This window comes from Chrysemys picta, chromosome 3 (assembly GCF_011386835.1).
Source record: "Chrysemys picta bellii isolate R12L10 chromosome 3, ASM1138683v2, whole genome shotgun sequence".
Lineage (NCBI taxonomy): Eukaryota > Metazoa > Chordata > Testudines > Emydidae > Chrysemys > Chrysemys picta.
The window spans coordinates 49,560,467-49,573,920 of record NC_088793.1 but is presented as its reverse complement, the minus strand read 5'-3'; the positions used below and the strand labels follow the sequence as shown (position 1 = coordinate 49,573,920).

Sequence of the window (13,454 nt, the reverse complement as noted above, 5' to 3'; positions counted from 1 at the left end):
TAACTCCATTAAAATCAGGAGACTCACATCAGCATAAATCTGGAATTTATTGTGGTGAATCAAGCTCTTTTTACTTCTTTTAATATAACTTTTAATTCAAGATTTACACAACACTGTAGTGAGTTTATAATATAAATTTGTTCCTTTAGCTTGTTGAAATTGGTTAAGACTTATATTAAATATTTGGCACCTCCCAGTGACGCGCCCTAGTCATTCTGTTTAGTCCATACTTGCAGAGCTTTTCAATGCAAGGTAGGGAAGCCAAACTCAAACTAGCATACATAGCTCTAGGCAAAATCCTTTGAAGAGCCATCAGAGTATTACTTGCTGGGCGTTGAATGTGCATGTTGAAGCCTATTTAAAGAAGGAATGCTGGGTGTTTCAAAAGCCAGTAGAGAGATTTCATCCCTGGAAGCTGTACATTTTGCCAGAGTTTTTTCCTTTTCCATTTTTCAGTAGATGTAAATGGCCAAAGGGACAGTGCTCCTGGTGTAAAAATGAACAGCAGTAGTTATGGCTACCACAGTAGCGATTCCTTATTTAGCAACAGCACTGGCACTCGAACCAGCATTGACTCCAATGAGAATTTCCTTTCTGTGAATTGTGGACCGACACTGATTAATTCTTGTATAAGCTTTGGCAATGGCACTTTAGAAGAATCTAGGTACATCGGCATAAATTCTGGCATTTGATGCAGGATATTTTCTTTTGCATTGCAATGTGGATAATAAATAACATTTTTTTAAATATTCTGTGGTGTCTTTTAGGTTGGAAATGTTGCAGCAAATTGCAAACAGAGTTCAGAGGGACATCCTGGGCTGTGAAGACAAACTGATACTTGCTCGGAATGCTCTGCAGTCTGTAAGTCAAATATGAATTCTCTTTTTGGGTGTGTTTGTGAACTTTTTGGCACTGAAATCTTTACAGTTTTTTAAATCTTACTTTCAGAACTTTTGACTGACTATTGGAGTAACTGATATTTTCACCTTTTCTGAATGTTTTTTCTTTAGTTAACATTTCTAGAAGAGAATACTGTACATTACATAGAATTCATTCTAGTAGGTTTTTACCAGTAATTATTTAAGATAAAAAAAATAGCTTACAGTGAAAGTAAACCCTCTACAAAGTACTTCTCCATTTAGCTGTAGGATTTAATTGCTGGTATTTATCATTCCAAAACACAGGATGCCAAGCGATTAGAATCAGGGCTACAGTTCCAGAATGAAGCAGAGATCGCTGGATATATACTTGAATGTGAGAATCTTCTGCGCCAACAAGTAATTGATGCCCAAATTCTTATTGATGGAAAATATTACCAGGCAGATCAACTGGTACAGAGGTATTTCATACTTTTATTTAAGTATATAAATACACATTGTGTATGTGTATTGTAGCCCGGAGTGTCAAACCTAAATGCCTGTGGTTAAGCTCCTAAATCCATAATTGGCAGTCCAAATAAAAATAACCAAATGTTCAGAGGTGTTGAGCGCCCACTACTCTTATTGAACTCAATGGGAGCTGCATGTGCTCAGCACTCTGAAAATCAGGTCACTTACCTGGGTGCCATTTAGGTGTTTAACTTTATTAGACACCCAAGTTTGAACATTATGGGTGTTTTTATTGGGCTTTAAGTTTACCCTTAAAACCTACTAATTTTGTTCTAGATCAGGGATCGGCAACCTTTCAGAAGTGGTGTGCCATGTCTTCATTTATTCACTCTGATTTAAGGTTTCGCGTGCCAGTAATACATTTTAACATTTTTAAAAGGTCTCTTTCTATAAGTCTATAATAGATAACTAAACTATTGTTGTATGTAAAGTAAACAAGGTTTTTAAAATGTTTAAGAAGCTTCATTTAAAATTAAATTAAAATGCAGAGCCTCCCGGACTGGTGGCCAGGAGAGTGCCACTGAAAATCAGCTCGCGTGCCGCCTTTGGCACACGTGCCATAGGTTGCCTACCCCCGTTCTAGATAAATAGAGATACGATTTGCATCAGTAGTTGCAGCGTACCCGGAAAGGTAGTAGCAGGCTAACGTCGGTTCACAAACAGCAGTTTGTGCAACCAGAAGCCTACACTGTAGTAATAGGGTGTCATTTTATGGAAAAGTAACATGTCCCCAAAGAGTGGCAGAGTTAAACCTGAATCTGGTGAGAGCAAGCACAGGATATCTGCTTCAGCACTGAGCTGTAAACAACTCCCTGCAGCTAATTAATCCACCCCAGCATGTAGTATCCTGCCTTGCAACAGCAAGATTTCTCTTTTGCTGGTTGTGTCTGGTTTTGCATTTGGTGCATGCTCCTGCACATGTTATGTTGGTTTTCTGGGTTATTGCCAGGATTTTGCTCATACTAACACACACAAGTATGCATGTATAGGTGACACAATACATACATGTCACTTTTAGAGCTGTTTACTAGGTAATATAAATGTGCTAATGTAGAAAGCTTATATTGGAACTACTGTAGTAATAAGTAAAGTCTATAGTAAATAATAGTACTGAGGTACTAATAGTGTAAATGTATGTTTAACTAGAATATGTAAAACATACAAGATAGCTTTCATTTATATTGCTATAGTTCAGTTAATTATATTGTTTCACAAAAATGCTTTCACAAACTTTCAATGAGATTGTTTTGTTTTCTTTAGTAAATGTAATTTCTTTATAGGGTTGCTAAACTTCGAGATGATCTTATGGCCTTAAGGACCGAATGTTCTTCAATATTCAGCAAGGGGCGCACACTGACAACAGAACAGACGAAGCTGATGATTTCGGGAATAACACAAAGCTTAAACTCAGGATTTGCACCAAATTTAAACCCTGATTTAAACTCTGGAATGACCCAGAGTTTAACACCTTTGACTTCTTCCAGTCTGACATCAGGCCTCTCATCAGGTCTTACTTCAAGACTGACTCCAGCAATCACACCAGCGTATACACCAGGCTTTCCACCACGGATCATTCAAACTTATGTAACAGGAGTTGACACCAATGCACTGCAAACACTCAAGCTGATGCAAATCCGAAAGCCCCTCATGAAATCAGCTTTTGTTGATCAAAATTTAACCGAAGAAGAAGTCAACATGAAATTTGTCCAGGACCTCTTGAACTGGGTAGATGAAATGCAGGTAATGTCTTTATGCAATCACCTCTTAGTCTGTTTTAGTCATTTCCTTTATTTTCTGATGAGCTTTGGTTAATTTTTCATTTTTGTTTTTAAGGTGCAACTTGATCGAACAGAATGGGGGTCAGATCTGCCAAGCGTTGAAAGCCATTTAGAAAATCATAAAAATGTCCATAGAGCTATAGAAGATTTTGAATCAAGCCTTAAAGAAGCTAAAATCAGTGAGGTACACCACTGTACTTTTTATTTCTTGAGGTTACTTTTTTTAATTGAATTACTCATGAGGTAATTACTGGTTATACAACTGCACTTGGATTTCAGAACCTTTCTTTGGTTTTATGTATGATTGCCAGATGAATTAGCATTATACAAATTAATATAATATTTGAGAATAACTGTTAACGTGGCTAATCTTTTTGTTGTCCTTTAACCTTATCTATTGTACACAGATCCAAATGACTGCCCCTCTTAAACTCAATTATGCAGAAAAATTGCACAAATTGGAGAGTCAGTATGCAAAACTCTTGGTAAGATCATTATATCTCTTTGATGTTCAACTTTTAAATGTGTGTTGCTTTGATAATGGCGGGGTTTTTAAATTAATTTTTTTTTAAGAATACATCAAGAAATCAAGAAAGGCACCTTGATACCCTGCACAATTTTGTGTCCCGTGCCACTGGAGAGCTTATATGGCTGAATGAAAAAGAAGAGGAGGAGGTTGCGTATGACTGGAGTGAAAGAAACTCCAATATATCAAGAAAAAAGGAGTACCATGCAGTAAGCATTGCTAATGTAATCCAAAAGGAAATAATTAAATTACATTTAATAATTTAACAAGTTTCTAAAATATCTAATTTTTTTTATTAAAAAAAAAAGGATTTAATGAGAGAACTTGATCAAAAGGAAGAAGTTATTAAATCAGTTCAGGAAATAGCAGAGCAGCTACTCCTGGAAAATCACCCTGCAAGGCTAACTATTGAGGTAAGTCAAGAAGTATAGCGCACAAACCGGAAAACAATATTGTGATTTAAGTCTTCATGACTTTTTGCTGATGGGATAATTCGTTAATAAGTTCAGACAATAAGAGTTTTTCCTTTTCTGTGTCCTGCTGTGGCTCTGTGCCTCACTTTCAATGAAATAAGTGTTTTTAAACATTTATGGCTAAATCCTGGAGTCCTACTCGGTTTTTACTTAGGGCTAGTCTTCACTACCTCTTAAGTCGATGTAATTTACATTGCTCAGGGGTGTGATTATGATGCCCCCCTGAGCAACATAAGTTACAGTGACTTAAATCGGTGTCCACACCGCGCTATGTCAACGGGAGAGCGCTCTCCCCTCGCCATAGCGCGTCTTTGCCAGATGCACTACAGCGGTGCAGTTGGGTAGACTTGCCCGTAGTCAAAGCTCCTATTGAAATGTAAGAAGAAGGATTGAGGACTCCATGATGGGCCCTTACAACCATATTTTGCCTTCAGCTCTCGCATGCAGTTTCCATTGATGTTAATGGGAATTGCACATGCAGATTGAAGGCACAGAATAGCCCTTAATTTGTTTTTCTCCCCCTTTGAGCTGGAAAAGGTATCCCTACAGCATTTCCAGTCACAAATATTTTATCATATTGTTTCCTTTTAAGGTCTGGGGTTTGGTTTCATGACCTTATTATTAATAAATTACAGAAATTGTTTGGACATTGGAATGTAACAAAGTGGCCTGATTTATTTTGGACTTGAATCAGGCTCTATATTGTAGGTAATCTATTTACATAAAAAATATTGTAGCTACTGTAGGTGCTTTTACAAGCCTCCAAAGGAGAGTGTCAGATTGTTTTCCCTGCAGATACTCATGTCAAGAATAGACAGTAAAGTGGTGCTACAGTAGGACCAATGAAAACAATTATAATACAGAAGGATGATCTAATCCTTTCAGAGATCAGTACCAACTCTGCATTTTATGATTCTTTCGTTTAAAGAGTTTATTTTTCATAATATGGAAACAAATGAAGAAAAACCTTTCCTTCCCTTTACATGCACTTGAATGTGGTTAATGAATGGTATTTTTGTAGTGTGGGAATTATTTTCTCTAAAATGGTATGCTGTTACTAATATGTGTATCACTCAATATCAGTCTAATAAACATATATACTACAGAGACAAACCAGTATGGTGGTAGATACGTATGTGAACGTTATAGTCTTTACATTAAAGAGTACAGTGTGTGTGTGTGTGTGTGTGTGTGTGTGCGTGCGCGCGCGGCGTGTAATATATTTAAAATTACCGCCTTCTGAATTCCCTAGTATGTGCAGATAACAGGACTTTAGAAACTGTCTTTTCATAATAATCAGGCACATAATGGGGTGTTTGCCATGCATTAATGGATCAATCCACCCAGTTGCTGGAAGACTCTGACTTCTGTGCCAGTCAGATGGGGCTGGCTTTAAATGACACTTCTGATTGACTTAAAAAATTTTAGAGCACCCTCTGCTGGCAAATGTTAGGGCAATGCACCCAGTTTTCTATAGAGGTGGTAGGAAAAACATTGTGTAAGAGACAAAGACATTAGTAAAGTTAAATTTATTTTTAAATGTTATGCAAAAGCATATATATGCATACATTAGGGCTTCAGAAAACTTTTTTTATTGTCCATACAGCACCACATTTTATGTCTGATTTTTTACTCTATACTTAAGCAAAACTCCTACTGTCTGAAGGACAGTTGTGCCTGCGCAAGGAGGGCAGGACCAGACTCTTTTGTTTGTAACATTATTCTTATTTTTTTCTAAAGTTTGCAAGAATGTACATGTTTTAATTTCTGCACGTCTTCCTAAAATGCTTTCTTTTTCATCTTTAAGGCCTATAGAGCTGCAATGCAGACCCAGTGGAGCTGGATTTTACAGCTCTGTCACTGTGTTGAACAACACTTGAGAGAAAATGCTGCTTATTTTGAGGTAAGTAAGTAAAACAATTAAATTTGTAACACCTTAAAGCACGATGATAGTCAGAAAAGTGACAGGAAGAACAATCAGCCGAGAATATTGGTTATCCTTTCTCAATAACTTTCAGGTCAGATTTTCTCAATTTTTCCATTTATAGCTCAGTACATGGGCCAGATTCCAAGGTAGTGTAAACGGGTGTAGCTCCATTGTCTTCAGTAGAGCTACGTCAGTTTACACCAAGGGAGCATTGGGCCTGGTTGTTTTTTTTAAATGCCAGAGCTGCGAATAAATCCAGGATCTGAAAAAGAGGCAGTGTTCTTTCTTCCTCAGGCATCATAACAGTTAATACAGCTTCTGCAACTGGATTCAGGTTGTTGGGTTTGTTGATGATGGACAAGGTAGAACAGAATCGAGCTCATTCTTCCAGGGCTGCACAAACAAGAGCAGAACACATGTTATCATCAGTAGGGAGCAGAAGGCCCACGGGGAGCTGATGCATTGACTAAGGTTTTGCCATTTGTAGTCACCTTTATGACTATAGCTCCTCTTAAATGATCAGTAAATGATCATTAATCTACTAATTATTATACACAGTAATGGAAGGTCTTGGTATGCATTGTCTGCTTTAGAAAGAACGTTGCATTTTTTTATATTTAATATAGAGAGAGTATTCTTCACACTCTTGAACCTTGTGGAGTCATTTATGCCAGTGCCACATGAGAGCAAAATGAATGTAAATTGCAACAAATCAGAATGGTAGGGCTTTATACTTCACCCACTTTGTATTAATGTAAATAGCTACAAAAGGTAAAAAGGCAATGAAGAATCAGGTTCCATCTAATCTATATAATGTTCATAGGAACATACTACTTCATATAGCTTGTTTGCTACATTTTATAACTTTTATAATCTGTTTTTTAAAACTTAATAGCTGTAAATTCCAGGAGTAGCAAGAATCACTGTTTGAAAATCATTTTCACAGGAACTGTAATTAACTAAAATGTACAGACATAGGGTTACTGATTTTGTTTTCAGATAGTGCGTGCAGTAACTGATTTTCCATGTTTCAGTGATGCATGTCTGCTTTTCTGAGATCTGGAGCTCGTACTTAAACTGCAAGAAGACAATCACTTGAAATTCAAGCTATTGTAAAATATAAAACAGCTTTAAAACCGTTTAGTGGTTTCTTCAAACAACAGTTTTGGCTTAACACTTAGTAAACCGTTCAGTGTTGTTTTTAATTAATGAAAATACGTGTCTTACCTCAGTTTTTCAATGATGCCAAAGAAGCCATGGACTATTTAAAGAATTTAAAAGATGCCATACAGCGAAAGTACAGTTGTGATAGGTCCAGCAGCCTTCATAAACTAGAAGATCTTGTTCAGGAGTCCATGGTAAGAATTTAAGAATCTTGTTGACAAAAAGATAAGATTAAACAAGAGTTGTGTAACACGTATCTAGATTTAAAAATTGAATTTGTAAACAACTTACCCAACTAAAGGGAGGTAATAAAATTATAAAATGTAATTTCAGAATGTCTAATTAAACAAGTTTATCCATTTGACCTTGTTTGTTGTTATTGTCCTTATTTGTTTGAATACTTCTGTGCCCTTAAAATATACGTTTTTAAACAATAGTGGATATTAAAGGACACTGATTACTTCATGGAGTTATTTCTGTTCATGTGAAACATGTTATTTTTCAGACACAAAAGCTTTAAAAGCATTAAAGAAGAAGCATTGAGTTCTGGCCATCTCTGATTTTTTGTTATTTTCTTAATTGCTCTTTAGGAAGAAAAAGAACAACTCTTGCAGTACAAGAGCACAGTAGCTGGCCTTGTGGGGAAGGCAAAGGCAATAATTCAGCTGAAGCCAAGGAATCCTGATAGTCCACTCAAAACATCCATCCCAATTAAAGCCATCTGTGACTACAGACAAATTGAGGTTAGAACCTTGAATTTCCTAAAATCAATTACAGACGTGAGGTGACAGCTAAAGTTTCATTAATTACATGTTCCTGGAAAACACAAGACTGTAAATATCTTCCGCCCTAGTAAACAGAGCAAATGCTTGTGTTCTGTATTGTTGTTTTTTGTTGTTGTGTCACTTATTTGGTGACACCATTTACAGAAGTACTTTGTAAGAATAGTTTATAATGCTTAGCTCATTAAATTATTCTGCTTTTCTGTTAAAACTAGATAACCATTTACAAAGATGATGAATGCGTATTAGCGAGCAACTCCCATCGTGCCAAATGGAAAGTCATTAGTCCAAGTGGTAATGAGGCCATGGTTCCATCTGTGTGCTTTACAGTTCCTCCACCAAACAAAGAAGCAATAGACACGGCAAACAGGTAGAAGCAGACTAAAAACAGCTGAAAGTGTGTAATTCCCGTAATAAATATTTTGGTTGTTTTTATTTTTTTAGGGAAGGAGCATTGTCTTGTGATTAGACCAGAGGGAGTCATTTTTGTTTGAACTTATCTGTGTTAAAATAATTTATGCTCTTTTTATTTTCTCCCCTTTTCACATGTGAATACAATTTCAGTCAGTTTTTCTAATCTAATTGTGTGTACGTTTCAGAATTGAACAACATTTTCAGAATGTACTGGCCCTTTGGCATGAATCACATATAAATATGAAGAGCGTGGTTTCCTGGCACTACTTGACAAATGAAATTGAAACTGTTCGAGCTGGTAATGTTGCTTCGGTAGGTACTGCACCAAACTATGTCCCTCTCAGTGTACATTAGTAACTTACTGATACCCAGAAGACTACAACTACAGAAACTATTATAAACTGGAGAAGTTTGTTGCTGCTCACATCTTCAATGTGGAGACACAGCTTACAGTGCCTGCTCCATTTTACCATGTGCAGTACTCCATCTTGATCTAAGCAGCCTTCACTCTGACATATCGTTTTCTTATGCTGCAGCTTCACCTACTAATGATTGGGGCAATTACAAGCCCCAGGTTCAGTCCCTGACGCCTGCAGAGGGGTGCATTTTAGTTACCCCATGCTACAGAATTGTACCCTGATACATAGTCTATATTATGTCAGCATTAAAGAGCTGATTAAGATTAGTTTGTTCGAAACAAAATACTGATTTAAATCAAAATATCAAACAGTTCGGCTAAAACCATCTGTCAGACCACTGAACAGCGCAATGTCTGCTTCTGTAAATTTTGTTTTACTTTTATATTACATGAGACTGTTTGTTATACAATACTCAAATATAGCTTTCTTCAATTTGCTGCAAATAACACTTGCAGTACGCATAGTGAGGGGTTATATGCTGTTTCTCACTGTTTCTGGTTGATACAAATGAACCTGCAACCTCCAGCGAAAATGCCCTGTTTCTAATCATGTTTGGGTCAGTAACCATTTTCCCATTGATTGCCACATGGCATGGGAGGAGAAATGGTCTAACATAGGCCTATCCCATTGTTGGCACAAAAGATCAGATATGAATTTGGAATAGAATGCATGAACAGCCAGCTGTTGTTATGATTGTAATTGTTGTTTTGTGAGGGTCCAGGAATACCAGTGGCTCCAACAGAATCTCAGAACTGCATACCACCTTGACACTACCTTATTCACACCAGATGTAACTTGAGTTTGGTGTTTTGGATCCAGTTTCCTGTTCTAGGAGAGAAAGAAACACAGAGCTGTGAATCATGAGCGCATTGAAACCTTGGTAGCCCATGTTATCTCATGGGTCTCCATTAGTGTGTTTCTATAGACATTGACACAATTTCCCCAATAGATGACAGGCTTGATCTCCATATGAAAATGCTTGGGGAAGAGGAACAGCTGTCTATCTGGGATCTGTTGGGGGAATGAGCAAAGTCAGGTTAATGCAGCTCCATCCCTTTATGGTTTAGTAAGTGGGTCAGCAGCATCACCTGATAAATAGTGGTAAAGGCAACAGATAAATAAAGCATAGCTGCTTCTCTATCCATGGACAAGAAGATACACCTGTGTACTGGAAAGCCAAATGTTTAATTGGACTGTAACTTGACCATCACAAATCCATATACAGATGATGGTTTGAGGGAAGAAATGGATAATGACTTGGGCTCAAAACATTTATCTCAGAATATGAATGGGTTTTAGATGCTTAGTTATGGTGCTTCTTGCTCATATGCAACTGGTTAAAGTGACTGCCCAATTTCTGGTTGGGAAGGAATTTTCGCTCAAGTCATATTAGTAGGGTCCCTGAGCTTTTCCCTACATTTTGTGGAGCAGGGGACATCTATTAAGATCAGGTGGGCCTATCCCACACTATTTATGGTGGTAGGACAGGGCATTGATTAATCTAGATTTTATATGGGTTCTTTCCCCCCCCCCCATGTTTCTAACAGAGAAAATGTGAGTAGTGCAAACTGCCAGTGTTGATTCCAGCTATGCTCCCAAATTGTATTTGCTCTTCTGAATCCTGAACATAGGTGATAAAAAGCATGTGCTCTGTTATGAGAGTAATATGTTCTATTATTTGTATTATAACATGATCACATTGAGCCCATGACTATCTGTGGTACACAGGGTGCTTTAGCAAACACGTGAATAATTTTTTACTGACCTATGTGTGTTGGCTTTCAGTGAAACATTTGCAGAGAAAGGACACAAGCAATTGTTACTACAAGGTCATTGAAAAGGCTAGAATATTTTAGAGTGCTTCCACAAGAGAAGCTTTTTTTCCTTCATTTTCTACTCCACTATTTATGTTGCATTAGTATCTGACAAATTCCTCAGTCCAGTGGACGTACAATCCTCTTCAACTTCATAACACATATTCCCTCCTGAAGCCCCTTCTAGAGTGATATGGCTTTACACTGCTTCAACTGTGCAAGTGCTGTAATGGCAACATCTGGCCCAAACCATGTTGAATTCAATATATGTGATTAGAGAAGTTGTATCACCTTTATCATCTGTACACATTACAAGAATGTCTGGCATTTATACTGATCTATTCTCTATTTTAGATAAAGACAATGTTGCCAGGGGAACATCAGCAGGTTTTAAGCAATTTACAGTCCCGCTTTGATGAGTTTCTGGAAGACAGCCAGGACTCCAAAATCTTTTCAGGCTCAGATATAGCACATCTGGAAAGGGAGGTTAATGTCTGCAAGCAGTACTATCAGGAACTTCTTAAATCTGCAGAAAGAGGTAAGAGCAACTCACTGGGAAATGTGTAAAAGTTTCCTTAAAGGAGGCTTTATGATACCTGATGAATATTTTGCTTTCTAAATGTGAACTTCAGTGCACTGCATGTTTTATTATGTTAACATCATTAAGACAGACAACTATAACAAATTAATGAAGAGCTATCATTTAGACAGGTTGTGCTGTAAATTCTACTAGAGATGAAGGTGATTTATTAGTACTACTCAAAGGTGTGCAAAAAACATTTTTCCTGGAAGAATAATTTACCCTCTGGACTGCAGCTTATCATTTGGCCTAGTTTTTCATAGTCTTTTATTTTAATGGATTGAAATATATCTTGAATATCTTACTGAGCTCAGAACAGAATTAGAATAGTATTTGACTCTGTTACACAAGAAAAATGTCTTACACATTCTGTCTTAGTGTTGCAAAATACCCCATCACCATTCTTTAAAAGCTATTGTCATAAGACTGCTTTTAAGATGCAGAAATATGAAAGCTTAGATAAAGCTGAAAAGATACCTTATGCTGTCAAGTAACTATTGACTTAAAGAAGTGAAATAGTTTATAAAACTGATTAAATTGCCATTATAGTTTGCTATATAAGCAGAGACATATTGTACTTAGTAACTGGAATACTAGATAGGTGATTGTAGTGGGGTGGCCATTTAATGAGCCCCGGTTTGTGACCAGGCATCACTTTGCAGGCACCCTGTCCCTTTTAGCCCTCTGTTTTGCGCCCCTTAAGAACTACATACAGGCTTTCACATGAATAACAACACCCTCTGCCTGGGGCTGATTTAATAACAGAAATAGTTCTTAAAAGTCCTCAGAGTCCCAAAATAAAGTCCATCACCACATAAAAATCCATTCTTAGTTCTGGTGTCTTCTGTCTCTGGTGGAGTTCTTTTTCTGTCCCAGTCTGTTCTCACAGCCTATCCTTCCAGCTTTTTCTAGCTGGATCTTCGCCTTCTGGCACTAGCCACTAGGTCCCCAAACATCTAGGTTCAAACGCCATTCAGGTTTTCTCACAGGAGCTGACTGCTCCCTGGGATCCTGCTGTCACAGCTCCCTTGGTATCAGTGTCTTCCATGCAGGAGCTCTTCACACTGCAGTTTTTCTAGTTTCCTGAGCTTCCCCCCTTCATTGCAGCCTCCTGCTGCTTTCTCTAGGGCATTCATCCTGATCTCAGGTGTGACTTGTTCTGTAATCAGGGTTGGCTAGCCCAGGTCCTCCAGCCCTTTACTGTATCCCTGTCACAGCGATGAAGAAGAAATCCACTAGAGGTTAGCTACAATAGCAGTAATGAAATCACCTGGCTGGAAGAAGTATAGTCATTCACTTCACCAGTGTGCATGCAAAGGGAATGATGGTAGTCTTGACGATTGAAAATGGGGAATCATCATTGAGCAGGTCTGTTTTCAGTGGGGTCCCTCAGGGATCGGGTTTTGGCCGTACACTGTTTAACATAGTTATAAATGACCTGGAGGAAAACAAAAAATCATTGCTGGTAAAGTTTGCAGCTGACACAAAAATTGTTGGAGGGGTGAATAATGAAGAGGACAGGTCACTGATTCAGCACAATCTGCATCATTTGGTAAACAATATGCAAGCAATATGAAAGCAAACGTGTTTTAATACGGCTACATGTAAACGTCTACATCTAGGAACAAAGAATGTAGGCTATACTTATTGGAACTGGGCTGTATCCCAGGAAGAAGTGACTCTGAAAACGATTTGGGGGTTGTGGTACATAATCAGCTGAATCTGAGCTATGTGACCAAAAGATCTAATGCAATCCTGGGACGCATAAAAAGGGGAAGCTTGAGTAGGAGTAGAGAGGTTATTTTACCTTTATATTTGGCACTAGTGCAACTGCTGCTGAAATACTGTGCCCAGTACTGGTGCCCACAATTCAAGAAGGATGTTGATAAATTGGAGAGAGGGTTCAGAGAAGAGCCGTGAGAATGATTTAAGGATTAGAAAACATGCCTTATAGTGATAGACGCAAGGAGCTCAATCTGTTTAATTTAACAGAGGAGGTTAAGGCGTGACTTAATTATAATCCATAAATATTTACATGGGAATAAATATTTAATAATTGGCTCTTCAATCTAGCAGAGAAAGGTATAACACGATCCAATGGCGGGAAGTTCAAGCTAGGAAAATTCAGACTGGAAATAAGGTGCAAATTTTTAACAATGAGTGTAATTAACCATTGGAATAATTTACCA

At 37.6% G+C, this 13,454-nt stretch overlaps 1 protein-coding gene across 47 annotated transcripts in view; it reads left to right on the top strand.

Annotated features, from left to right (window-relative positions):
- DST (dystonin) overlaps positions 1–13,454 on the top strand; it is a 439,617-nt gene that overhangs the window by 238,469 nt on the left and 187,694 nt on the right. For 44 of the 47 annotated variants that reach the window (XR_010599478.1, XR_010599479.1, XM_065587877.1 and 41 more), the window contains 13 exons: positions 768–861; positions 1,185–1,339; positions 2,669–3,128; positions 3,222–3,350; positions 3,574–3,651; positions 3,740–3,901; positions 4,001–4,105; positions 5,973–6,068; positions 7,325–7,450; positions 7,847–7,999; positions 8,254–8,408; positions 8,638–8,764; positions 11,040–11,223. Coding sequence is in view for 45 of the 47 variants with exons in the window: in XM_065587877.1 (XP_065443949.1) it covers positions 768–861; positions 1,185–1,339; positions 2,669–3,128; positions 3,222–3,350; positions 3,574–3,651; positions 3,740–3,901; positions 4,001–4,105; positions 5,973–6,068; positions 7,325–7,450; positions 7,847–7,999; positions 8,254–8,408; positions 8,638–8,764; positions 11,040–11,223 (2,024 nt within the window). In the remaining 2 variants the exon portion in view is untranslated. Of the gene's footprint in view, positions 1–244; positions 665–767; positions 862–1,184; positions 1,340–2,668; positions 3,129–3,221; positions 3,351–3,573; positions 3,652–3,739; positions 3,902–4,000; positions 4,106–5,972; positions 6,069–7,324; positions 7,451–7,846; positions 8,000–8,253; positions 8,409–8,637; positions 8,765–11,039; positions 11,224–13,454 lie in introns of those variants that run through there. The other 3 variants (XM_065587882.1, XM_065587870.1, XM_065587884.1) reach the window with 2 other exon arrangements.